The sequence below is a fragment of the Eptatretus burgeri genome, chromosome 9, assembly GCF_056783735.1.
Source record: "Eptatretus burgeri isolate ZD-2024b chromosome 9, Ebu_testis_v1, whole genome shotgun sequence".
Lineage (NCBI taxonomy): Eukaryota > Metazoa > Chordata > Myxini > Myxiniformes > Myxinidae > Eptatretus > Eptatretus burgeri.
The window spans coordinates 63,669,983-63,697,054 of NC_140969.1; the positions used below are offsets into that span (position 1 = coordinate 63,669,983).

Here is a 27,072-nt window from a genome sequence, read left to right on the forward strand (position 1 = left end):
TCAAAACCGTTCACAACATTCATACACATTCTCCCATGACATACAGTTTGTACCATATTGTGCAGTCATTTTTCTAAGATTCTTCTGCAATACAACACATCACATTTCCAAAAGCTTCGCAACAAAATAGGATCCTGAAGCCATTTTATTTGTTACTCTTCACAAGTCTTGATTTTTAGTTTAACCATTCACTCTCTTTTTCCTGCCTTTTTATGTTAAAGTACCGACGTCATCCACTCTCAGCAATTTTCACAACCTTCAGCTTTCATAAACTGCACTTATTATTTCTCATAAGAAGCCCCAATGGGAAGCACTATCATTGCATTAGTGCAGGCATCTGACTGGGCTTTTTCATTAGAGCAATGCAGCTATGTCCCCTTAACTGAAAAAGGCCATCTTCGTTGTGCTGACTATGGAGGAATGGAAACACCCAATTAATAGATAATAGGTGAGGACCTGCTCAAAAAAAAATAAATATGTATATATATATATATATATATATATATATATATATATATATATATATATATATATGCATACATACATACATACACACTAAGTTGTGGCAATTTTAACATTTATTGACACACCCTGATATTCTGATGCCAATTACAAGCCCTTGCTGTCGAGCAACCATTTTGTATTCCACCAACCCTTATCAGTGCAAGTCAGCCGACGAACCTACTGGTCCAGTGTGCATGCAAAGCCTGCTAAATGAGCAGCTTTGGCTACTGCGAGAGACAGACAAGTCTATTGGCCGGCAGCCAGGATGTCGACACTTACCTTTTGCAGATTGAACGTCCTACCAATGTGCAGAAATACTGATGTAAACAAACCTTGACCTTATCAACCTACAGCTTCCTATTCTTAATATTATTTCTATTTTTGGCTTGCATAGTACCATGTCAAAATCCGTATAATCCTGCAATCAGAAACAGGTACTCTACCGTTTTGTTATTATGAGCCAATATGCTTTGTTCCACCTTTTTAAGATCCATTAGTACTTGTAACTTTATCACATGAGCAGCAGCAGCAGATAGGGCCTTAACAAAATTTGTCATGAAATCAGCCATTTTTGTTTTTAGGACAATTAATTTTTTCAATCACATGTTGAGAGAGGCATGCTCTTATCAAACCCAGAAGGCAGGCCTATGCCCAAAATGTTGCTTCACCTATCTTCCCCACTGTTAGCATACCTCTCTCAATATTCGATTGAGAAATTTCATTGTTAGTCGGAGCAAAACAGAGAGATGAGGAACGGAAAGTGGTTGATATGGGGTGATTGATGTCACCGACAGAAGGTAAAGCTCGAAACATCATAACCTTGTGATCTCCGCAGCGGATAATCGAAACGATTTTGTTCTTGTGTTTTATTCTCTTTTGTGTGCCAACGTAAACCTACTTTTGTGCTGGAATAAACAAATACGGGTTAAGGCACTACCTTCTATTCAATCATGAATGAAGTTGCAAATACTAATGTACCTTTTTCTCTTTCGCTTCAGGAAAAGGGTCTCTGTTAGTGCAAGCTTTCTGCCCAGAGCAGTTTTGAAATCCTTTCGACAAACTCTACACCAAGCAATTTATTTTCTGTGTCGACAATTTCCAGCACACTCATCACAATGACTTGTAACACATTGATGCTGCCTTACATCATACCAGTCCATCAGAGCTGTGTCCACTGCAATTACACTCACAATCAGTTCATCTTGCAATGAGCACTTCACTTACATTTTACCTTTTACTAGACATGAACTTTTCAGAGCAAATTGAATTCTTATCATTAAAGAGCTGAATGACAGTCAGAGAAAGGCCCACAATTTAAGCAGAAAGAAGCAGGCAAAAAGGAACATATGGTCGAACAAAATCGGAATTAGTACCCAAATCTGCAGAAGACGAGGGAACATTGTTAATGAGAAGAGTTGAAGCTCGTTGGTCGGCATGACGTTCAACATAACATCATGATAGGCCACCATTTTGAAGGACAGGCGGAAATACATGGATTGGATATAGGCACAAGGATGTAATTTTGCAGAACAGGGAACAATGGGGCAAACATCAAACATAAGTATAAATTTTGGACTCTTGGAACATAACAACAAATGGGTTGACTCCAGTCCAGTGTCCTCATCATGAGACCACCAGCAGAGTGTGGTGGTGGTATAGAGGTGAGGACGCTGGACTGAGAAAACAAAGTTTCTGGATTCAAACCCAACTGAAGGCATAAGGTATGTATCAAGGAATTGGAGTCAATGCTTCTCGAGCCAATAGCTCTTTTCAGACCAGGTCACTCTACCCTGGATATGCTGCTTCTGCTCTCCCAACAATGGATGGAGGTCCTCAATGCCGGACATGAAATCAGAGCCATATCCCTCGACATTCTCGACAGAAAGGGTTATTCTCAGGAGAATAACCCTTTTGGAGGGAGTAATCTACCTGGTTTAATACACATGAGATCCCAGCCTAATGCATTAGATTTACTCAAAATATCCTTCAACAGACTTGGGATTGGTGTAAAAATGCTATGTAAAAACAGTGCTGCCCATAATCCGCCAAACGTAAAAAGGCAAAATTTCAATTCATAATTTTTGTGGTCATATGATCTGCTTCAAATTTGGAAAAATGTAATTGTGGTTTCTCTGCACGGTAGCAAGGCAGGGGACTTTCACTCAGAGAGTAGTTGATGCAAGGAATGGTCTCCCTGGAAAGGTAGTGGCAGCATAAAAAGTAGATAGGTTTAAATTAGAATTAGATAGGTACCTGGAAGTTATGGAGATAGAGAGGTATGGGGATGCTGATAAGACTTTTAGGTAGTTTGAGTATTGATGGGTGATTGTGTACGGAGTGCTGTTGGTGGGGGGTCTTGTCAAGGGGGGTTGTGTGCTTGATGCTGTGTACTTTTTAACCAAGCCCATGCCCCCTCCCCAGAGGGGAAGAAAAGGGGGAATTTTATTTTACAAAAACAACAAAAATAAAATTTAAAAAAAACCCAAAAAACAAACAAACAAAATTATTTCATGAATTAAAACCATTTTTGGCATTTTCTTCCTTGGGTCTTGTGAAGATGGGTTGGTGTGGTGCTCAACGCAGGCATGATGGGCTGAATGGCCTCCACCTGTGTTGGATTTCCTTGTTATTCCTTGTCGTGGGAAAGATCCATATTAGCAAATTATAACACTACTCTCTAAGCTTTGCCTTGTTTTGAAGCTGTGTGAGTTGTTGGTGCTTTCATTTTGGACAAAAATAATATGCGCTGCTATGACCGTAACTGATTTTCTCTTGATGATATGTCTGCTTTGATATGCATGAAGATTTGTGTAACTCTGTGGAACGGTGTCCAGTGCTGGTAGTTCAGAGGCAGAGGTATGGAGGAGAACACAAATGGGTGCAAATTAATGGAGGAAAGTGGAGGGTTTGATGGCAGACAGGAAGATATCGGGGAAATCGAAAGGGAATGTCTTTAGGTCGTTTATAACACCAGCATACCTATATGATCTTGATATGGTGACATTGACAGAGTAGCAATAACAGAGGCTGCAGATCTATGAGACAACTGTGTCAGGGGGATTGCGGGAGTGAAGAGGGTGGATAAGACGATGGACGAACTGAGGGAGCTTGATGGGAAGATTGGTAAAAAGCTGGCTGAAAATGGGCAGGTCACCTGGTGCGGATGGAGGAAAATAGATTTCCGAAGAGAGCAGATGTGTTGAAAGCGCGAGGTAGGACAAAAAGAGGTAGACCATGGTTAAGATGGGAGGATTGTGTGAAGAGGGATGTCAGAAAGGTGGAGGTGGATGTAGATTGGAGAGAGGTGACTGGTGATATAGGGCAGTGGAGGAGTTCTGGACAGAGCAGAGTTAGCCTCACCCCATATTAAGGGATTTTTGAGGAAGAACAGAAAATATACACCCCTCTTGTCTCATGCCTCCTTGCTGTGAGTTGTGTATTAGCTCTCATATGAGCCTCGACCAAGGTATACAAAAAAATATATATATATACACACACGCAAGTAATAATGTGTAATTATTATGACTGTTAAAATGGAATGTGTCCATAATTATCACTTAATATCAGTAAGATGGCTTTATTCCTATATTCCATCCATCCAAATCCATTTGGTCCATACTCTGTGATCACACAATAGAGCATCATTGCTAACAAAGCAGTTTCCTGGGCAATTGGGCACAAACCTGAACAGGTCATCACTCCAACACAGGATACTCAAATAGCTCGATCATCCCAGCAAGCTGGTAGTCTTTTCACCAACCTCAGAAGAATGACAGGTTGAGTCAACCCCACCTGGTATTATTTTAACAGCCAAGCAGGATTTGAACTCAGGGCCCTAAGATCTCAAGTCCACCACCCTCACGATTAAGTCAACACCAGGCATATGGCTTTATTAATGCTATCAAATTCCATCATCATACCATTATTGAGTTGTTTTTGTAATATTTGTTTTCTCTTTGGAAAGACTTAATAAATCATTTTATTTATTATATGAATGGAAATACAATTGTTATTGTTTGCAGTCCCAGGTAACAGAAATTGTTGGTGCCTCCTGATCATGGATAAGGATTGTGTACTTTTGTAGGTTATATACATTAATGGGTCGATGAGATACTTGATGATATTAAAGATAAATCTAATGGTAATGTTCTTGACAGGAGTGGAATGCTGCAGGTCGGAGACCGACTTCTGGTGATTAATGGGATTTCCACATGTGGACTATCAGTGGCAGAAGCAGCCAGGTACCTCCAGGAAGCTGCCCTGGCAGGTTCTGCCAAGTTGGAGCTGGAATTTGATGTGGCAGGTACAGAAAGTGGTTTTCCAAGGAAATGCGACCAATCAATTGCATTAGTGTGTTCTATCACCTTTAATTTGTTTTACTAGTTAGTTCCACCAGCATTGATCACATGTAGCTGTGCATGCCACCACCATCGATCAAGTGTACCAGCATAAGTTACAACCGCCTAAAATCAAATGGAGCCCGCAATGCTACAAAGCAGTACCGCTGATACCTATTGGTCAAGCTCTTATTCTTCCACAGTCTGTTGATTTATTGATAAATGTTTTTTCAGGCAAATTGTCATGATTAAAAATTCTAATAAACAGACTGTATGTCAACAAGGAATGAAAGACTACCAGCATGGTAACCTACCAAATATAGCACAACACTAACTGAGAATAATGGACTTTTTTCCAACATAAATGGGACATTAAAATGTCATATGATATTACAACCCGATTGGCACCATGAGTGTAAATAACATTTTAAAGGTTTGCTCATAAATATTTAATTGTTGAATTGCTCTTCAGTCTGTTTGAATTAAATTATTGATCCTAAAGATTTAATTATTGAATTGCTGTATGCCAACTGTATAGTCTATTTGAATTCTTATTCATTGAAGTCTATTTTTTCTTGCAAAGCCATGATGATTTGCATAGTGATGACATCACAGCTCACAGCAATTATTTCATTGTTTAATTTTGTCATTGTTTAATTTTAATATGTTTATGCATCACGAAGAAGATAATTAATTTAGGATCGTTCAATAATACGATTAAGCTACTCGCAATCACTTGAGAGTGGCAATTCCACAGAATTTCAGCGGGACATATCTCGCGAGATTGTGAATGGCCACCTGGAGAGTAGGGTGAAAGGAGAAGTTGGGAAGGTGAGAAAGCAGGTTATGAGGAGGTAGGAGTAGGTGAAGAAAGGGTTAAGTGTGCCAACAGGGGCCATAGGAGAAGGGAAAGAGTTAATTGTTCACTATTTTAAAGAGGTAATGAAAAAATAATATGCAATGATGTGATAATGCCCTCTTGCTTTGACGAATGGGAAGAAAGGGAAAGACAGGGTTGGGTTTGGGGGGGGGTTGAGGACTCGGGGTTGGGGGAGAGTTGATTTATTCAAGCAACATCTTTCTTTGGAAAGCACATAGCTCGACAATATTAAATTCCCAGGATATTTAACTGTTCTTTGCATAATAAAGTTGAAGTCACATGTTACATTACGAGGAATTCCCGTGGGCACCTATAGGCTTCATATATTCTTTGCAAATGTCGGTGAAGGATGCAAGGGGAGGGTGGATTTACAGGTAAATTAGGATTACTGGCATAACTATAAGGACACTCGATAGAGCGCATACCTCTGCTACGTAATGCCTCATCCATGAGAACATATCGGGTCCAATCAATACATTTTTGAGATATCGTGCTATATATCGTTTTTGGCCCAATCTCTCAATGGTGACAGCTTCACTTAAAAATTCTAGTAGTTGGATCCGGATCCGGATCTTCACCAAAATGTAATCAGTTCGTCCTTGTCACACACCGAACTGGTCCACCAAATTTCATCCGGATCCGTCCACAACTTTTTGAGATATCCTGCACACAAACAAACAGACAGACAGACAGACAGACAGACAGAAAAGGGGGGAAAACATAACCTCCTTCACCTTTGGTGGCGGAGGTAATTGTTGTGTTTTATTGTACATAATATACAATGCCTATTTCCCCTGTATAATAATTATTATTATCCCCACACTGTTTTGAAAAAAAAACGGGGGGATATTGTTATCGACCCTGTCTGTCTGTCTGTCTGTCTATCTGTCTATCTGTCTATCTGTCTATCTGTCATGCTATCTCCTCCTAAACAGTTGTGCAGAAATTCATCAAACTTGGTCGTTATCATCAGCACATGGCAAAAAGGTACGAGAACAGTATCGTTTTTTGGCCCCATCCCCTGGGGCGGGGGTCAAACAATCAAATACCAAAAATGCAATTACAGGCACGTTTTTATGTCTCCAGTGATGAAATCACCAGTGACATGTTTTTGGGTTGTCCGTCCCTCCGTGCATACGTCCGTACGTACAGACACCAGTCCATGCTAATTTTCTCTGTTTTCTCTGCAACCGCTTATCCGATTGACAATAAATTTTCACCATAGGTGCAACTACTCATGTAGAATGTTTTAATGATAATTATGACATCATAGGTCACGTAGTGTGGCAGCCATGTTGGAAAAAAGGAAAAACTTTGGACTTCCTTATCTCCCAAACTGCTCGGTCGAAAAAATTGAAACTTGGCACATGTGAAGTACTCCCCATGCGAAACAAGAATGATTTTTTTGATGATGTCATAGGTGGTTTGTTATGACGTCATAATTGCATGCGTTGAACACTCTATCCGATCGGTATGAACATTTTTGAGGGTCATCTAGGACTAAATTTATCTAGGTCATCTAGGACCAGGGCATCTAGGACACCGAGGACCACCGTATACAAAAAAAAATTGTAGGGGGCGGGGTGTGGAAATAATGACATCATTGGTCACGTGGTTCTGCAGCCACGTTGTTTTTAACATAAAACCTTCAAAAATCTTCTCCGAAACGGCTGAACAGATCAAGGCAGAACTTTACAGTTATTATCGCCTATCCATGAGGAACAAAAAGTTCTCCTCCTATGACATCATAGGTCACATGGTTTGACAGCAATTATTTTTTGAAGAATAAACCTTTAAAAATCTTCTTCTCCAGAACGGCTTGACAGATCGGGGATACCACCAATATCGGGGAAAATCTCCAAGCCTTGGGGATACCACCGTGTTCACAAATAATCAATAGGTCACATGTTCTGGCAGCGATATTGGTTTGAACAAAAATGTTTTAAAAATTATTTCTCTTGAACCGCTTCATCAGTCGACATGAAACGTCACAGTTATGATCGAGTAGTCATGGGGAAAATGTTTTAAATTTCAACCTGAATGGATACATGGTCTGGCAGCCAGAATTATTTAATATTTTAAATCTGGGTTCAGGGATTTAAATCAAACTTGGTACAAGTATATATGATGATGTAATAATGTGGCTGGAGGCATATCTGGCGATGTTGTGACGTCGAAGAGTGCCCTTCTAGTTTAACATGTTTTTATGAAACTTTGTATATGCAATCAACATTGGGGGTGCATGAAACACATAACGATTTTTTTCTTTGACAACCCGGTTCATGCCATGGGGTGGAGACTTGGGTCAGAGGCTCAAAACAGGAAGAAAAAAAAATTCTAACACAAAACTTGATATTAGATCATTCCTGGTTGAACCTTTTACCATATTTCAACTCTGCTTTCGGTGTGAAGCGTGGCGATTTGCGATGGCAGACCATCGACCTCACTCGAGTTGTTTTTAGAGCGGGTTTGTAAACAATGGCAGACACCTAATGTAAAGGCCATCGACCTTGCTCTAGTTGTTTTTAGAGGGCTTGAAAGCAATGGCAAATGCCTAATGTAAAGGACAGATGAACTGATCCATTGTAGCCCCTGGACCAATGCTATATAAACTTGTCGAGCTCTTCTATTTTCATTTGCCACCACATTCCTACAAGAGTTTGAACTCTCTTCCAGCAAGAATCATGACCAATCATGAATAATTCCGATTGATGGTCTGCTTCTTGGGTGAAGCCACATGTGGAATCTTTGTCCTTTGATCGTGTCTTTCTATTTTTAATGCCTTATGCCTTATTCATGTTGTGATAAGTTTTTCATTATTACTCTTAGTGGTGGTGTTATGAATTCTAATAATACTTATCATTGGGTTTTTGTGAGGAGGATGCTGTCCTGGTATCCCAGAGGATGTGGCTTTAAATCTGGCTGAAAGTACTAGGATTAAGGATTTGGATTCTAAGCTTCTGGAAACCGATTGTTAGTCTGAGAGGAATTATCATTGTTGGTTTACTGTTAAAAACCTCGCTGGCACATTTATAACCTTCAGTTAGGAGGTTAATCTACCTCCTGCCTCCTCTGATCGTCTGATGTATGTGTGAATCCAGTTCACCACTTTTTTTATTTTATACAGGATCTCAGGCTCACAGTGGAGCTTACACACACACACACACACACACACACACACACACACACACACACACACACACACACACACACACACACACACACACACACACACACTGCAGGACTATGAGAAGAGAAAAACGCAGCCACTGAGCTTGGGGGAAGTTCCATCACTTCCCAGTGCACTATGGCTACCAGTGATGCCACAACAATGGTGCAACCTTTCTCATCGCACTCAGCGGGGCATTTCCTAAGGTGGAATTTCCTCCTCCTCCATGGATGCCAACCCATGGGAATTGTCAATGCTCTTAACTTTTTAAATGCTGAATGCCAAACAAGGATGCAGCATATACCATTTTAAAAGTCTTTGGTATGACTCGGACGGGGTTTAAACTGCCGACCTCCTATACTCAAAGCGAAGAATCTCACGATTTCACTACTGAGTCGAGTTCACATCATACCGCCAATTTACCTTGGGACCGACATTATAGTGCTACCTCTGAAAAGTAATTACCTTCTAAAACTCCCTTGTAACTGAGTAGAAGTTTAAATTAAATGGTTTGCTTATGACTGATTTGAATAAATCAGAAATATCATGAATTAATCAAATTGTTTTTAAGTCCTTAGCTTAATATTGCATTAAATTGACGTTTGCGTATTTTTTCAAGCTCCCTGGATAGTATTTGTTTGTACTTTATTTCTTGCAATTTAAAGAGTGGAAATATTGCGATTCGTTGTTTATCCACGGAAATTGTTTCTCTGTTTTTGTTTTTACAAGCATTTTGCTTTGTGTAAGTGTCCACTGCAATTACACTGGCAAATAGTGCGTTGTGTTTTCCATTTGCTGTGTTTACATGAAGCAGAAATGTGAGTTGTAGTTACAAATGTTTATAATATATTTTTCAGCCTTTAGTGTGTTTATGGCACCGTGTTTATCCATTTGTCTTCATAATTGCAACTTGTGCACAAAACATTAAGAATATTCCTATTAAATGCCATTTTGTTAGACATCATGAAAAAAAATTCCATTCTTGTATTATTGTACACAAAGCAGCTTGGGAGAATCGCTTAATTTGTAACATAAATGAATGCTTATCTATGAGCCGTCTAGTCCTGGGTTGTATCCAGGAAAGAGGATTGTTATATTCAACTAAAACTACCTTTCTGTTGGTCGAAATATCAGAAATGAACTTTTCATGCAGAGCAGCCATACCAGAGTCAGTCAAGCCTTATTTTTTGAATGAGGATCTTCCATTTTATAACCAATGTTTTTTGGTAACCAGTGCATATTAAATGTGTTGCAATGATCAATGAAACTGAAATTTACAATCCATTCTGGCAAAAGTTAGAAAACAATTCCAAAACAGTCTACAAGTCTTTCTGTTCCAATCTCTCAACTACCTCTCAGGTTTAATGACTCGAGTTTATAACACGCACACACAGAAAAACACACACACACACAATCTTGCAATGAGATTTGTTTTAAGCAGTGGGGTCACATAGAATATACATCTATCATCACAAGAATGGAGTGTGTGTAAGACTTTGTTCAACAACTGGCAACTCAAGTTGATAACTTGACAACTCACCATTGCCAAAGTACAGGCTGTGCTTACCTTCCATGATTGGAAGAAACAGTTGCTTTCCTCGAGATACTGGTCGTGCTTCTTGATTTTGCGAAGAACTACTCATTCCTAGTTCACGATATTGCTCAAAGTTACTATTGGGAAAGCACCCAGGCAACACCACCCTTTTTCTTTCTACTACCAAAGACATGGCCAGTTGCAATGCCTCAGCATTTGTGTAAACAGTGATTGTAGCAAATAAGATTCCGACATTGTGCACAACTTCATCAAGGTATTCTTGTCACGCTCCAAAGCCGATTTCCCCCAGGGTTCTCACTGAAAAATATTTGTGACAGGGCAGCTAGTCAGTACAATAATTTTAAGAACTCATCCAATGTGAGACGCTGCAAAGTTGACCTTGTCTTTGACACAGGATGTCACCTTTTTGCCACAAGGTCAACATAGGCCAAAAGGTCAACATAGGCCAAAGGTCAACAACTTGGGTGAGATTTCTAAAATCCTCAACTGTCATCCGATTGACTTTAAATTTGAAGAGGATTTATATTTCAGGTCAATTAAGTCAACCAGCGAATTATTTTTGCAGTCAACATCGACCAAACGGTCAAAATAGGCCAATAGTTGAGGTTTCTAAAATCCTCACTTTGCATCCAATTGACTTGAAATTTGAAGAGGATTTATATTTCAGGTGACTGAATTCAAACAGCCAATTGTTTTTGAAGTCAACATCAACCAAAAGGTCAACATAGGTCAAAGGTCAACAACTTAGGTGAGATTTCTAAAATCCTCATATTTCATCTGATTGACTTGAAATTTGAAGAGGATTTATATTTCAGGTGACTGAATTAAATAAACAGCCAATTATTTTTGAGGTCAACATCGATGAAAAGGTCAACATAGGCCAAAGGTCAACAACTTAGCTGGAATTTCTAAAATCCTCAATTTTCAACCCATTGACATTGAAATTTGAAGACAATTTGCATATCAGGTCACTGAATTCAGCCACCAATTAATTTTGAAGTTAACTTAGACCAAAAGGACAACATAGGCCGAATTTCTAAAATTGTCAATTTTCATCGGATTCACTTGAAATTTGAGGGGAGTTGCATATTTGGTCGTTGAATTCAACCATCAATTATTTTTGAGGTCAAATCTGTTTTATGGATTTTGCAAGTATTGTGCTCTGCATGACGTCTTCTTGTTTGTCTGTTTGTCTTTGTGCAGGATATCTCAAAACGATTTGGACAGACCCGGATGAAATTTGGTGGGCAGGTTGGGTGTGTGACAAGGATGAACTGATTCGATTTTGGTGAAGATCCAGATCTGGATCTGACCACTAGAATTTTTAGTGATTCTTCACCATTGAGAGATAAGGCCAAAAATATATATAGCACGATATCTCAAAAACTTGTGGACGGATTCAGACCAAACTTGGTGCACATGGGTGTGGACAAGGACAAATTGATTCAATTTTCATGAACATCCGAATTCGGATCCGATAATTTTTAAGTGATTCTTTACCATTGAGAAATGTGGCTAAACTAATATATAGCACGATATCTCAAAAGGTTGTGGATGGGTTCAGATGAAACTTGGTGGACATGTTCGGTGTGTGGCACGGACTAATTGATTCGATTTTGGTAAAGATCCGAATCCCGATCTGGATACGAGAATTATTTAATTTTAAAAGTGACCACCATTGAGAGATGGTGCCAAAAAAGATATATAGCAAGATATTTCAAAATTGTATTGGGCCTGATATGTTCTTGTGGATCAGGCATTACATGGTGGAGGTATGTGCTCTACCGAGTGCCCTTCTAGTTTTGCTTGTGATGCTGTGGAGTTGCATCACGGATGCATTTGTATGCAGATTATCATTGATAATTTCCTGATATTTTAAGCATCATGCAGTCCTTTCATTCAGTTGAAATCAAGACAACCTTGAACAAGTCTTTTTTTTTGTATACATGATCGAGGCTCGTGGAGGATTTGTGGTTTCGCAGTTTTCCAATGCTATTGTTAAACGCTGGTCAAAGTCAATCTTGTTTGACAAAAATATGGGATATTGATTCATAAAAACGATCCCACATACTTTCCACTTCTAATCTTCATTGACATAAAGAAAAATGGAATTAATGATAATCCTTACGATAATTCACAAACCAGTGTTTGTCACACTACTCCTCCTACAGTTCTGGGCTGATTACATCCATACTTGCTACATAGGATCAGCATGGCCCCTAATTAATGTAGAGATGTTTTTTTTAATCTTTGCTACTGGTCTTGAGGGGTGGGGGCAGGTGCCGAGCCATAATTTTAGTTTGGGGGGGGGGTGCGCAAAAATTTACATTGCACTGGAAAATGTGATTTCGCCAAATAGAGCAAGGGGAACTTTTTTGTGGGACTATTCCCACAAAAAAAAAATTCTCAACATTATTCTAAATATAGAAAAAGAATGCTTTAATACATTTGAAAGGAGGTATTGGACTCTAATGAAAAAATACTTTTGCTCAAAACTCAACATTTTAAAAAATTATTGTCTCATCATAAAAATCCAATTGAATGAAAAGAAGTTGTTGCATATAATAAAACAAATGACATAATGATCAAAACAAATCAATGCCTGACGTTTTGAACAAGGTTTGACATGGAAGTGACCTTCAGAATTACGGTTTTGTCATCAACTGAACATTTGCCTTCATCAACTTGACGATGTGAATCACTCCGAACAAAGATTTCTTATCCAACACATTCAATACCTTTTGTATACCCTGGAGAATTTCCCACGGTCAAAAAGCATGTTCTAGATTCTTGAAAACACACACTGAGTGCTGAATTCAAACAGAATGATCGGGACTGGATTATTTGGACTTGGAATACCATTTCACTTCTTGGTTCATGAATGTTTAGGAGAGAAGAAGCATCTCTGCTGACAAATTATTCTGGTAATTCGTTAATCATCAAGTATCAACCATGGGAACAAACGAAATGGTAAAAATCAGTTCCATGTTGAATCCCACATTCTGAGTCCACATCTTCGGTTATATACACCTGAAGACATATGAAAAAAATTATCGCCTTCGACAGGAGTGGGGGGGGGGAGGCAATACACATGTATATTGAGAATTTGCATCATGTAGTGCTGCTCCAGGTGGAAAAGGGTGTTAAAAGTCCCCACCCTTCACAGTGCAGTATTCCTATCCCTATTCTTTCCAGTGCAATGATGTGTTTTTAATTATGCAGTGAGAGGTATTTTGGAGAGGTATTTTGAATTACACATTTGAATTATGATAATAACATAACCCACCTGGGCGCTCCTTTGGGGAATGGATGCTTCCAGTAATCATAGCAACAACTAGATATCTGCGACCACAAGGTATTTGCCAAGGGCAATGCTCCCCTGACTTGCCCTTGCTGATTGCCTATGACTTAGTCTTGGCCCGCTATCCAATGATGGCCATATTCATTTTGGACTGTCAAATGACCTTGACCTTCAACATTTAGGGATAGAGGGTAAATTAAGAAAATATGTCTCCATCTACGATCTCGTCAAAAAACTCAACAACATAGATATTACGACATAGACATAGACAACATAGACAACAACAACAACAACTACATCCACCTAGTGATCCTACAAAGGAGGAAAATTATTTAAGTTATGATAAAAAAAATTTGGTTGTTGTTGTTAATTAGGTCACAATCCAAAAAAGTAGGTCAAAGACACTAATCAAATATCAGATGCACATTTTCAGTGCCGGTACACTGTTATAATGCAAGAACATCTTGGAAGGCCAAGTGGTCTTTGGGATTCCATGTCGGCAAAATTGAGCAATAACAAAATAGAAATGTGGATTTTTTCAGACCACCATTTAACCTTGACCTTTAACCTGGAGGGGTATGATGTAACCTAAATGTAAATGTGCATTGCTCTAGGTTATCTATCTGACAAACTCTGTTCCAATCTGACAAACTTTAGTCGAGTTATGGTTAAAAATGTGAAAATGTCTATAGTTGGGTCACGACCTTAAAATTCGGTCAAGGTCAAAAATATTATGTCAACCCCGCATACTTTTTATTGCTATGATTGATCCAAAATTTCATTCTGAAAGTCTCAGCCAGCTCTGAGATACAGCTCGGAAATTGATACCGATCGGAATTTCGGAGTGCAGGAAGAAAAAAGAAAAGAAAAACCCTTAATGGTGGTTTAATACTCCCAAGGGTTATAAGAAACTCCAGGGTAGTATTAAAAATCGGGGGCACTAATTGTAGAAACAAACTCTGCAACAGCTGTAAGCCTGCCCCTATCTTATAGTAATAAAAATATAATAGTTGCATCGATAACATAATAATAATAATAATAATAATAATAATAATAATAATAATAATAATTTGTCACATTGATTGGTACTGCTAATGTGATTCCACCAAAATGAACCAATATGCTTCATGAATGGCCAAATTAAATGAAACTACGATCAAGTAGGAAATGCAGCTTCATCCCACTGACAGGATCTGTATTCCAACATTCTCTTTAAATAAGTTTGTTTAAGAAACTTCTATCTCCCCCAGTGATTTTCCAAATGCCAAAACGGATCATGCAGGTCCGAGAGGCGGGAATCAGATGACATGTATTCTTAACAAATAACAAGCTTATTAAAAGCACGTAAGACAATACAAATGGAGATTCCCAGATGGAAGATAAACTGAAACAAATGAAGAAATAAATGAAAAATCCCTCATAGAGCAACACTTGGCAAAACAGAACAAAGTAGAATGGAACTCGCAAGAGCACATTCCTCTGCCAGGCTGAACAGTTTATGCTTTGTATTCCACTGATGGGCCGAATCTGAACCAAAATGTAATCTGCTTGTTCTCATCATCTAACCAACTCATCCGCTTAGTTTTGTCATAACTCATCCACAACTATTTGAGATATCATGATATATATTGTTTTTTGGCCCTATCTCTCAAATTTTAAAAACTAGTCCTATGTTGACTTTTTGACCTTAAAAATAATTGGTGGTTGAATTCATTGACCTGATGTGCAAATTCTGTTCAAATTTCAGGTCAATCATTTGAAAATTGAGGATTTTAGAAAGTACACTGAGGTTGTTGACCTTTGGCCTATGTTGACCCATTTTTTTGTTGTTTGTTTTGTTTACCATGTTGAGGCTCGTGTAATAGCTAACACATAGAACATCTAACAAGGCAGGAGACAATAGGGGCAGGAGAGAGAAGCACAAAACAATGGGGAACAGAGACATTAGGAGATCTGCGGAAGGGAGAGGGATGGAGTGGGGTACATGGGGTAAACAAGATGGACACTACAGGGACTTTCAGGAAGGAATCGAGCGAATTTGAAGGAGGTGGGTTTGGGGTTGATTAATGGGGGTAGAAAAGATCAAGATTTTGGATGGGGGAAGATATGAGATGGTGGTGAACAGCTGTTGTGAAGACCTTGAGGGAGGAGTGGGATTGAAGAGAGTCTGGGAGTTTGTTCCAGAGGCGGGGAAAAAGAGGAATGAAAGAGTGAAAGTGAGCAGTAATTCTTGGTTTTGGCAGTTTCAACAAAAGGAGTTTTTGGCAGACCTCGAGTGTCCTGCAGAATTATAGGGGGGACAGAGCACAGACAGAGCATAGGGGACAAGGCTGGAGAGGAGATGGTAGAAGACAGAGAAACCACCAACCTTCTTGTGGTGAGAGACAGAGAGAGACCCAAAGACTCAGCTTCATTGCAGGAGATACTAATGAAAAGCCTTGCTTTCCACAGTGAGAAGTCGAGCTAGGTGTGAGGCAGGAGCACCACCCCAGAGGAGACATCAGTCCTCCATCAGACTGCTGATGAAAGCTTTGTATGGATTTGTCATAACTTTTAGCATATGTGGACATCAAAAATAATTGGCTGTTGAATTCAGTGAGCCGATATGAAAATCCTGTTCAAATTTCAAGTCAATTGGATAAAAATTGAGGATTTAGAAATCTCACCTAAGTTGTTGACCTTTGGCCAATGTTGAACTTTTGGCCTATGTTGACCTCAAAAATAGTTGGAAGTTGAAGTCAGTGACCTGATAGGCAAATCCTCTTCAAATTTCAATTCTATCGGATGGTCAGATGGAAATTGACAATTTTATAAACTTGGCCCATGTTGACCTTTTGGCCTATGTTGATCTTTCAACCTATATTGACCACAAAATTAAATGGTTGTTGAATTCAGTGAGCTGATGTGAAAATCCTGTTCAAATTTCAAGTCAATGGAATGAAAATTACCAATTTTAGAACTTTGAAAAAGTTGTTGACCTTTGGCCTATGATTACTTTTTGGCATTTTGACCGAAAAAATAAATTGGATTCTGTCGGACCACCAACTCGACCATTTGGTGAAGTTTCGTGAAGATCGATTTAAAATTGTGACCTGTAGGTGATTAAAGGTGAGCAGACAGACAAATGAAAAATCACTCATAGAGTGAGAACTTGGAAAAACAGCACAAAGTAGAGTGGCACTCAATAAAGTGCATACCTCTGCCAGGTGGAACAGTTCACGTTTTGTATCCCACTGATGGGCTGGATCTGAACCAAAATCCAATCCGCTTCTTCTTGTCACTTATTCAACTCATCCACCTTGTTTTGTCATAACTAGTCCACAACTTTTTGAGATATAGTGATATATGTCGTTTTTGGCCCTATCTGTCAATTTTAGAAATTAGGCCTGTTGACCTTTTAACCTTGAATGAATTGGGAGTTGAATTAAGCGACCTGATATGAAAATGCTCTTCAAATTTCAAGTCAATTGGATGAAAAGTAAGGATTTCAGAAAATTTGGCCCAAATTGGCCTTTTGGCCTATGTTGACTCTTTGGCCTATATTTACCTCAAAATTAACAGGTGGTTGAAATCAGTGACGTGATGTGCAAATGCTTTTCAAATTTAAACTCAATCGGATGAAAATTGAGGATTTAGAAAATTTGCCCCAAATTGGCCTTTTGGCCTATTTTGACATTTTGGCCTATGTTTACCTCAAAATTAATATGTGTTTGAATCCAGCGACCTGACGTGCAAATGGTCTTCAAATTTCAACTCAATCGGATGAAATTGAGGAATTAGAAAATTTACCCCAAATTGGCCTTTTGGCCTATTTTGACCTTTTTACCTATGTTTACTACAAAATTAATATGTGTTTGAATTCAGCGACCTCACCTGCAAATGATCTTCAAATTTCAAGTCAATCGGATGAAAATTGAAAATTTTAGAAGCAATTAAAAAATTTGGCCTATTTTGGATTGATCTTCTGGCCTATGTTGACCTTTTGACCTATGATAACCTCAAAAGTAATGTGGTTGAATTCACTGACCTGAAATGCAAATCCTGTTCAAATTTCAAGTCAATCGGATGAAATTTGAGGATTTTAGAAAATTTGGCTCAAATTTGCCTGTGTCGACCACCTTTTCGGTCGACGGAATTTTACAAAACTTCAATGCGGGACTGTCACAGGGTCAGTGGCATTAATCTCTGAACATTACAGAACGATCGGTTGAGCGGTTTGGGCTGGGGGCGAGCAGACAGACAAACAAACAAAACACACAAACACATAAACAAATGGAGGCGATCAACATAAAAAATGACCGTTTTTACAGCCATTTTTCCCTGCTGTGCAGGGGTTGGTTTTTTCTTGAGGCAATGTTTTATGGCCGGATGCCCTTCCTGATGCCAACCCTGGTCGCCTCTTACGGCACACAGGGATATGGTATACCTATTCTAACCGGGGCATACACCGGACCAGTACACTGGTACTCACTTCGCCGACCTCAGATGGATGACAGGCTGAGTCAACCCCCTGGTGTTATTTCAGCAGCCAACGGGGCTTGAACTCAGGACCCTGGGATCCCAAGCCGCCACCCTAACCACTAAGCCAACACCAGGCTGCGATCAACATACTTGTCAAAAAAAAATAATTGCCAAGTAACAAACGGAAGCGATCAACATACAATACTTGTCAAAAAAAAACATTGCCAAGTAATAACTACACGCAACTCAGAAATCCAAAACTAATGCATTTAATTCAGATGTATTAAAATTACTCCACAAACTAGAACGGCGCTCGTAGAGAGCAGTCTTACCTTGCGCAGTCATTCTGAACAAAAATATCATCATAACTGAGCACACGACTATTATGGCCCACTCCTATTTTGGCCCATAAACTCGTATCATCCATGCACCCGATTATGTCACATAGTTTCTTGGCATGGGTTATGAACGTCAAATATTTAAATCTTCACTCACATCCGGACATAAATCAGATATAAGAAGTTTCAGATTTTTCCGATAAAGATTTCAATTCAATCAATTATGGATGGAATACCGCTTCACCGATTACGTCATCATCAGAGTTGACCTATGCAAAGTTTCAAAAAAATTTCTTCAGCGGTTTCTAAAAAAATAATCTCCAATTTTTTTCCTTTTATTCAATATGGCTGTCATACTATATGACCTATGATGTCAGAATTAGCAATAAACCATTATTGATGGGGAGTTCCTCCTATGTTTAAAGTTTTGCATCGGTTGGATAAGCAGTTGCAGAGAAAACTATTTTTAAAGCGAAAATATATACAGTGCACGTGAACACAGACAGACAGATAGACAAGGGCATTGCAATAGTCTAGCATCCCCTTTGGGGTGAGACTAACAATGGGAATAAATCAGGGAAGGTCTTTGAAGGATACGTGTTGGTAGGTCTCCAGAACGAAGGGCACTATGGGGGAACACTGCAAGGAGTCACAAGTGAGCCCTCTGACAATCATGAAGGCAAGCTCACTGCACGTTGATGCCACAATCTCCAGAGATCGTGCAAGCCCCTGACCCTGACCCCGACTACTCCAACTGGCAGGATGTCAACACTGTTCAGTTGTGCAGAGACAATAGTTGGACACAATAAGTAAGCAAGTGAACGAGCAAGAAGGGAGGAATGAGCAAGAAGATGGTTGGGTTCGGAAGGTTTAATAATGGCAAGAAAGATTGTGGGTGAGGATGGGAATGACAGAAGGTGATGGTGCACCACCTGCTTGGAGCTCTGGAGGGAAGAGTGGGATAGAAGAACATCTGGAAGACGGTCATACGGATGTCAGAAGCAAGAAACAAAAAAGCTAAAGTGTGCAGTCAGCCTGCATTTTGGGAGTTTAACCAGGAGTGAGTTACTGGGAGCGTGTGTACATTCTGATGTTACTCAGGATTGTCAGAAGGTTGAGAGAGCAGAGGTAGCTCGACTGGAGGAGAGGCGGTAAAAACAGAGGCCACTGACTTCTGAAATAAGCAGTATGTAAAGCAGGATGCCAGTCTGTGTCGAATGACCGAGATATGTCCAGGGAGACAATCTTGACGTCTTGTTTAAAAGTTAGGGCTTCCAGCCATTAATGAGAGAGCAGGAATGGAGTGTTGATGCAAAACACTCATTTATTTTCAATGTTGGGCGACCAAGGTTGTCAGCTTTTGTGTTGTTGTAGGGAAGTGCACTGGTGTCTCGGGTTTGATTTCAGTGCTCCAATTATTGCAAGTACAGCCAAGTAAAAGATATCTATATTGGCAAAGCAGCGCAGCCTTCCTTCCAGCTTTATTTGGAGGAAATTTGCAGTCAATCAAGGGACTGGTGCTATTGTTATTCTACAGTCAAAGCCATCATGGGTAAGTTTAAGCTTCCCCTCCCTCCCCCACTCCCACTTGTGTTTTCATTTACAGCTGCATGGTCATAATTTGATAGACAATATGTTTTGTGGCAGGATAATTGTATAATGGATAATGATAAATTCATATAGACACCATCTCATTCATCAAAAAGGATTTGTGAGCTTCTAAACCACTCCTTTCTGTATTTTAAGGTTGTAATTTTCATCAGTTTGCAACTAGATTTGTCAAAAGATAATTAAAGCATATAGCACATCATAAAGGTAATTAGCATAGTGAAGGTAGAATGGCACACCTGATGTGGTGTCTTTAATGCTGAGCATTTTTCACATCACTGAACTCATCAACACCACTCAACACACTCCATCCTGAATGGTTATGCAAATTGATTCATCTTGGTTGTTTTAGATTTCCACTAAAAATCATCTAAAAGCAGACAGCATTATTCATATGTCGTTTGCTTCCTGCCAGTGTAATGCCCTCTAGCTGTGCTGCAGTTAAGTCGCTTAGTCACTCGGCATGCCATTGTTTAGCAGGTGTCAAGAGAGCTGAGAATGGCAGATAACTGCAAAATGGTTCTGCATGATCAAATGTCATTTGGTGTGTGGTCTGTTTTCAGAGTCCATCGTTCCAAGCAGTGGTACATTTCATATCAAGCTGCCAAAGAAGAAGGGAACTCACATCGGAATCAAACTCAGCTGTGAGTATCCTTTCTGGTGATTATACATCTTGCAAATAAATCCCAGGCCAGACATAAATCCGCACTTGGAAAACGACTACCTCCATAGGCTGAGCAGCCTTCCATCGGCACAAGGGTTAATAGAAAGTCCCTGTGCAGCCATTTCCTATTAATCAATTGTAGTGTGCAGAAGTGGATTCTTAATGAATTTGCCAAGTTTGGTGAAATTGAATGAAATGCCACAGGCTGTAAACCTAAGAAACTCCAACAGAATCCATGATGCCTTGGACTCTTGTCCCTTTTAGGGGCCCGAAGAGAAAAGGCAGAATATTTCCACATATAATGCCACAGTGTGTCAAAGGATGTTTCATTATGAGAGAAAGAAACACCCAGAGAAAATCGTGTGAGGGCAGAAATGGATGTTTTTATTTACACCTGCAGCAAAACTTAACTCGGGAGTGCAACACGGCAATGATGGGCCAACCTGGCCCCCTCATTACTTGTGTAAGGTCTTACAGGTTCACGCAACCACTATTTATACTCGATATCATTCCATGGAAACTGTGAAACCTTTGCATGTTAATTTCCTTTCTGCAAATGGGATATCAATAATTAAAACCAATTGGTTTGATTCACTTTTGAACCGTAAGCCATGCTCCAACCTAATCTCACTCTGGAATTGTATATATATATATATATATATATATATATATATATATATATATATATATATATATATATATATATATATATATATATATATTTTTTTTTTTTTTTTTTTTTTTTTAAAGCAAACAAAAGGCTTCACACAGAATCAACTCGCTCTTACATACAGGGTGCTTCAAAAGAAGCAATGCAGTAGAAATTTAACACGTCTTGAGCAAAAAGACAAATCTTTCAGACAAAAGTACTTATTGTCACCATTGCATTCCTAGAGCCCTAAAATGTAGTTATAGGCGATTCAACTGTCTCGATATCTGTACTAGTTTAGGAGATACGAGTAAAGTACCCGCCCATGGGCGGGTACAGTTATCTGTTGAATGGTGATGGTCCCGTCTCGATCGGATGAAATTGAGAAACTGACGTTATCCGGTGACCTTGACCCCGTGACCTTTGACCTTGACCTTGACCTTGATCCCCTTATGTCCGTTCCCAAGGATCACATATGCCAAGTTTCATCTCATTATATCCAACAGTTTGGCCGTCTATAAAGGACAAAGAAACATGAAAAATTGACGTTTTAGTCAATTTATGACGTCATAACTCGAAAGTCGGAAGTGAATGTCGTCAATCAACTGTGTCATTTAATTTTGATAATCTGTCGAATGGCGATGGTCCCATCTCGATCGGATGAAATTGAGAAATTGAAGTTACCTGGTGACCTTGACCCCTTGACCCTGTGATCTTTGACCTTGAACTTGACCCTCCCCCCCCCATGTCCGTTCTCATGTCCCAAGGATCACTCATGCCAAGTTTCATCTCATTCCATCCAATGGTTTGGCTGCCTATAAAGGACGAACAAACAAACAAACAAGCAGTCATAGAATGGTACTTACGAAATCGTCAACTTGACCTCTGACCTTGTCTCATAAAAGCTGTCTCTCGAGAAGGGAGCGACGCAAACCAGAAGTTTCTACGATGATTCTGTTCCAAACCATCAAAAATCGAATGTTTTGGATGTTTGACCTCACCGTGACCTTGACCTTTGACCGATTTTGACCAAAATCTAATCAGTGCTAGCCACCACCCTCCTGAATCACGTGGTGTAATTTGATATTGGTAGCTTCTTCCGTTCTCGAGTTATAATTTTTTGGATGTTTGACCTCACTGTGACCTTGACCTTTGACCGATTTTGACCAAAATCTAATCAGTGCTAGCCATCACCCTCCTGAATCAAGTGGTGTAATTTGACATTGGTAGCTTCTTCCGTTCTCGAGTTATCATGCCTACAAACAAACAAACAAACAAACATACAAACAAACAAACAAACAAACAAACAGAAACGGAAGTCATCAATATCCTTCCGAAATCTTTAGATTTCGTTAGTAACAAACAGAAACGGAAGTCATCAATATACTTACGAAATCTTTAGATTTAGATTTCGTATCCGAGAAATCTTTAGATTTCGTAAGTAAAAAACAAACAAACAAACAAACAAACAAACAAACATACATACATACAAACATATTCTATTTTTTTAGTATAGTAGATTTAACAAAACAGGTCCACAGTGGTGGACATTTTGAAATCCAAGATGGCCGCCATACGGGGTGCAATTTCTGGTTGCCCCTGGACTAAAAATCATTGTATGGTGTTACTCTAACCATGTGCCAAGTTTCATGCTTTTAAGGGAAAGTGCACAATCGACCTGTTTTTTTTTGAGCGAAGCCGCCCCACCATAGGGCTCGACATTAAACTTGAAGATGCAGGACTGTGCTTTAAAATTGAGAGTAAGCCTTTGCCATTCAGTTCTTCTTCATTCGTGTGCGGGGTAGCATCATTAGCTGAGGGCATCGCTGTGTAGCCGATTCAATGCCCTCTGCTGGTTTGGGCAGAAATTGGAACTTGTTCAGTGTGCCGGCGATAGCTCGCCTATTCTTCGCAAAGGACACCATGCAATCTGTTACGTCCACTGACAAATGCTGGCAGATGGGATTCCCATTTAACGTCCATCCGAGAAATGGCACACACATTGATGAATCACCCTGCCTGTGAAACACAAGGATGACAGTTTATAGCTGGGTCGTGATTCTAACCCAAGCTAGACACCTTAGAAGTGAGTGCGCGTACCTCCAGGCTATCCTGTCAGCCCTGACATTCAGTGAAGAGGAATGTTTTGGCAATGACAAACACAAAAAAAACTTGGAGAAGACAAAGGGAAGGAAAACATAATTGACATGTTGGATTGGGAATTGCTAAAATGCAGATAAAGAGGTTCTGGTTTAAACTAAGATTGCTGCTACAGCAGCGATAACATTGTTTATTATACCATTCTTATATTATAGAGACATTGCACACAGACACAGGCTGTTACAATGTCAGAGCCCGAGAGAATGGTCATGGGGTACAAACCACATCCAACACCTTTTCATGTGCACACGACCATGATTTGATCCGTGATTAAAAGTAGCGTTTGACATTTTTTGGACAACACGTTTAGTTTTTGTTTACAAATCAAATTTATGACAATAAATCACAAAAGAAGAAATTGACAACAAGGAACGAGATGAGCAAGAAGACGAGCATATCATAATACTGATAGCATTGTAGATAGCACATATGTATGCCTAACACTCAAGCAACTTCCGAGATCTGCATAACTTCTACTAGCGAGCCAAAAAGTGCTGGTTCCATCAGAGGATAGTTGTGCACAAAAAAATTGTGATTAAAAGTTAGTTACTTGAACATAAAATTTAATATAAATGATTTTATAACACATATTCCTATCAACATCATGAATTAAAAATAAATGTAAAATACATGCTGCATGCCCATTTAAATAAAGTTGTTCCACACTCATTTCTTGTCAAAGTTAGAGCTTCGTTAGAGCTTCTCCAGAAGAAAACAAAGACAAGGACATAAAAGCATTGCTTACATGCCCCAATGTTTTTATCCTTTAGGTTTTCGCATCAGGATTTAGTAAAACTAAAGTGTTTCTTGTTATTGGGATTTACAGCACCAGCAAGAAGGAAGATTGGAGAACCACTTATCATCTCCGACATTCAGAAAGGAAGCATCGCACACAGGTTTGGTTGATTTCTGGAGCTGTTTCTAATTTGTATGGTTGGTTACTCAATATTTTGATTTTTAACATGCTTTCGGTTTTACAGGGGTAATTTCACCTAATTTGTCATCGGTTCTGTGAACTTTTCGATGAATAAATTCAGGGCTCCCTTTTTCAATTGTGGAGATGGAAAATATTCTGCAAGAACAAACCTTGACGTAAATGCTGTCTTTATTTTGACTGTGCTGAAGATTGAATTGGATTCAGATGCTAAAAGTAAGGGAAGGAGAGAGAATGTAAATGTAAAGAGTCATCAGTAAGCAAATGATAAATAAATGTTTACTCAAGGATTTGAGAAATCGGTACAGGATATTGGGTATTGTTTGTATATATATATATATATATATATATATATATATATATATATATATATATATATATATATATATATATATATATATATATATATATATATATATATATATATATATATATATATATGTATATATATTGTATATATATATATATATATATATATATATATATATATTGTATATATATATATATATATATATATATATATATATATATATATATATATATATATATATATATACGTATGTATATAAATGTATATGCATATACATATAAATATGCATATATATGTTTTGGTGTTTTTAAGAAGAAGAAAGGTGCTTCCCACCGAAAGTAAACTACATCTATTCTACTAATTTGAGCGATAAGCAAGAGCAGACCCGTCCAGTTTCAGGTGATGTTTCATCAGCTTCACAGCAGGCTTCCTCAGGACAATAGAACAACAGGGAGAAAAGTAATAATTTTTTGTTTTCCAGTCTGAGGATTAACACAAGGCAGATTAAAGCAAGTCCACACAATCAAGTCCTCTTGTCATGTACTGGAAATGTAAGTGGGATGTGGCTCGAGTCTGGTATTAAGAGCCAGCATGGCCACAAGAGGAAACCTCAGTGGCTTTGAATGGGTTGGAATTGTTTGTACACATTTGACAGGTGTTTAAATGACAAAGGCTGCCGAAAGTGCAAACGTGTCACGAGGAACTTTCTCGAATGTGATAGCCTGGGAAAAAGAAGGGCAACAGTGGATGGAAGGGCAACAGTAGGTGGAAGCACGCACTCAAGAAGTGCGATGCATGGGCATGAGTCCCGACTGCGAGGCAAAACAGGAGAGTAATGGTGGACAAATTTTGTGTGGAGTTCAACATGGGTCGTGAGCATCCAGTTTCATCAAAAAAGGTCAGAAGGGAACTTCACTGGGCGGGGGGTGGGGATACCTTCGCTGCTTGCTATGCACAAACTAATCACAACACGTGGCAACACAAGTTTGTTCGTCCATTGGTCCAAGGATCATAAGCAATGAACTGCCAAGCAGTGGAGGAATGTGTTATGTTCTGATGAGTCGTCCTTCACCATGTTCTCGACAAATGGACGTGTTCACGTGTGGTGACAGCCTAGGAAGTTCTACAACCTGACATCCCTTTTTCCAACAGTAAAAGGTTCCAGCAGTTCCATAATGGTGTGGTGCACATTTTTTAGTATAGCTAGGTCCACTCATTCCATTAGAAAGCAGGGTTGATGCAGCACACTACATTACCATCCTGAGCAATCATCTGCTCCCATGATGCATGATTTCTTCCTTGCTGGGAGGGGTATCTCTTTCAAGATGACAATGCTCCAGTCCACAGGGCACATGGTGTCACTGGGTGATTTGAGAAAGATGAGGATGAAAATACCCATCTTCCATGGCCCTCCCAATCGATGTAACTCAATCCCATAGAACATTTGTGGACCTATTTGGAGAGGCTCCAAAGGCAATGGTTTCCATCTCCATCAAACCGACATAAATTGGAGGACTTACTTGTGGAAGAATGGTGTCACTTCTGCAGAAAAGTTCCAGTCCCTTGATGATTCTATGCCACATCCTATCCAAGCCATCCTGGATGCATGTGATGGCCCAACATCCTCCTAAGTGACATTCTGTTGGTTTTTTCCATTTTTTTGTCCACTACCTGTTTTGCAAGTGAGATGTGGTGGGCATGATGACATGAGATGCAGGCATGGATAGGCAAGAGATATGGTGGGCTGTGTCCACGAGGATTCACATACGTTTGTAGTGTGAGTTTTTCACTAAAATGGGTATACACACACAGTGCAGTACCAGTACAGTAGCTTAACTTCACACTCTGAAATGAATAAGAGCGAAAAAGTCTAATGAGTCTGAAGGTCTGAAAATGGTCTAAAAGGGGTTTAAAGGTCTAAGAGGTATAAAAAGGTCCAAATAGTGCCCCCCGCCAACCCAAACCCCCTCCCTATCTGATGTTGCTTTTGTTCTGTTGCTTCCCAATCCATTCTGTGTTTTAGTTCTTCCACGAACCTTGGTTTTGTACACAAAAAAGAGGTCTAAAGGTTCCAATAGTACATAATTAATAGCCATAGTCATGATCCAGCTCTGTTCAAACAGTACCAAATTTATGGTACTGTTTCATGGAAACTGGTAAGACTAATGGTAAGAGATTTCACCAGGACCGAGGCTTCACTGC

The 27,072-nt window shown here is 39.3% G+C and overlaps 1 protein-coding gene across 5 annotated transcripts in view; it reads left to right on the forward strand.

Moving 5' to 3' along the window:
• LOC147020212 (glutamate receptor-interacting protein 2-like) overlaps window positions 1-27,072 on the forward strand; it is a 588,802-nt gene that overhangs the window by 382,028 nt on the left and 179,702 nt on the right. For all 5 annotated transcript variants that reach the window (XM_085895375.1, XM_085895376.1, XM_085895372.1 and 2 more), the window contains 3 exons: window positions 4,662-4,807; window positions 20,717-20,797; window positions 24,453-24,522. In XM_085895375.1, the coding sequence (XP_085751501.1) occupies window positions 4,662-4,807; window positions 20,717-20,797; window positions 24,453-24,522 (297 nt within the window). The remainder of the gene's footprint in view (window positions 1-4,661; window positions 4,808-20,716; window positions 20,798-24,452; window positions 24,523-27,072) is intronic.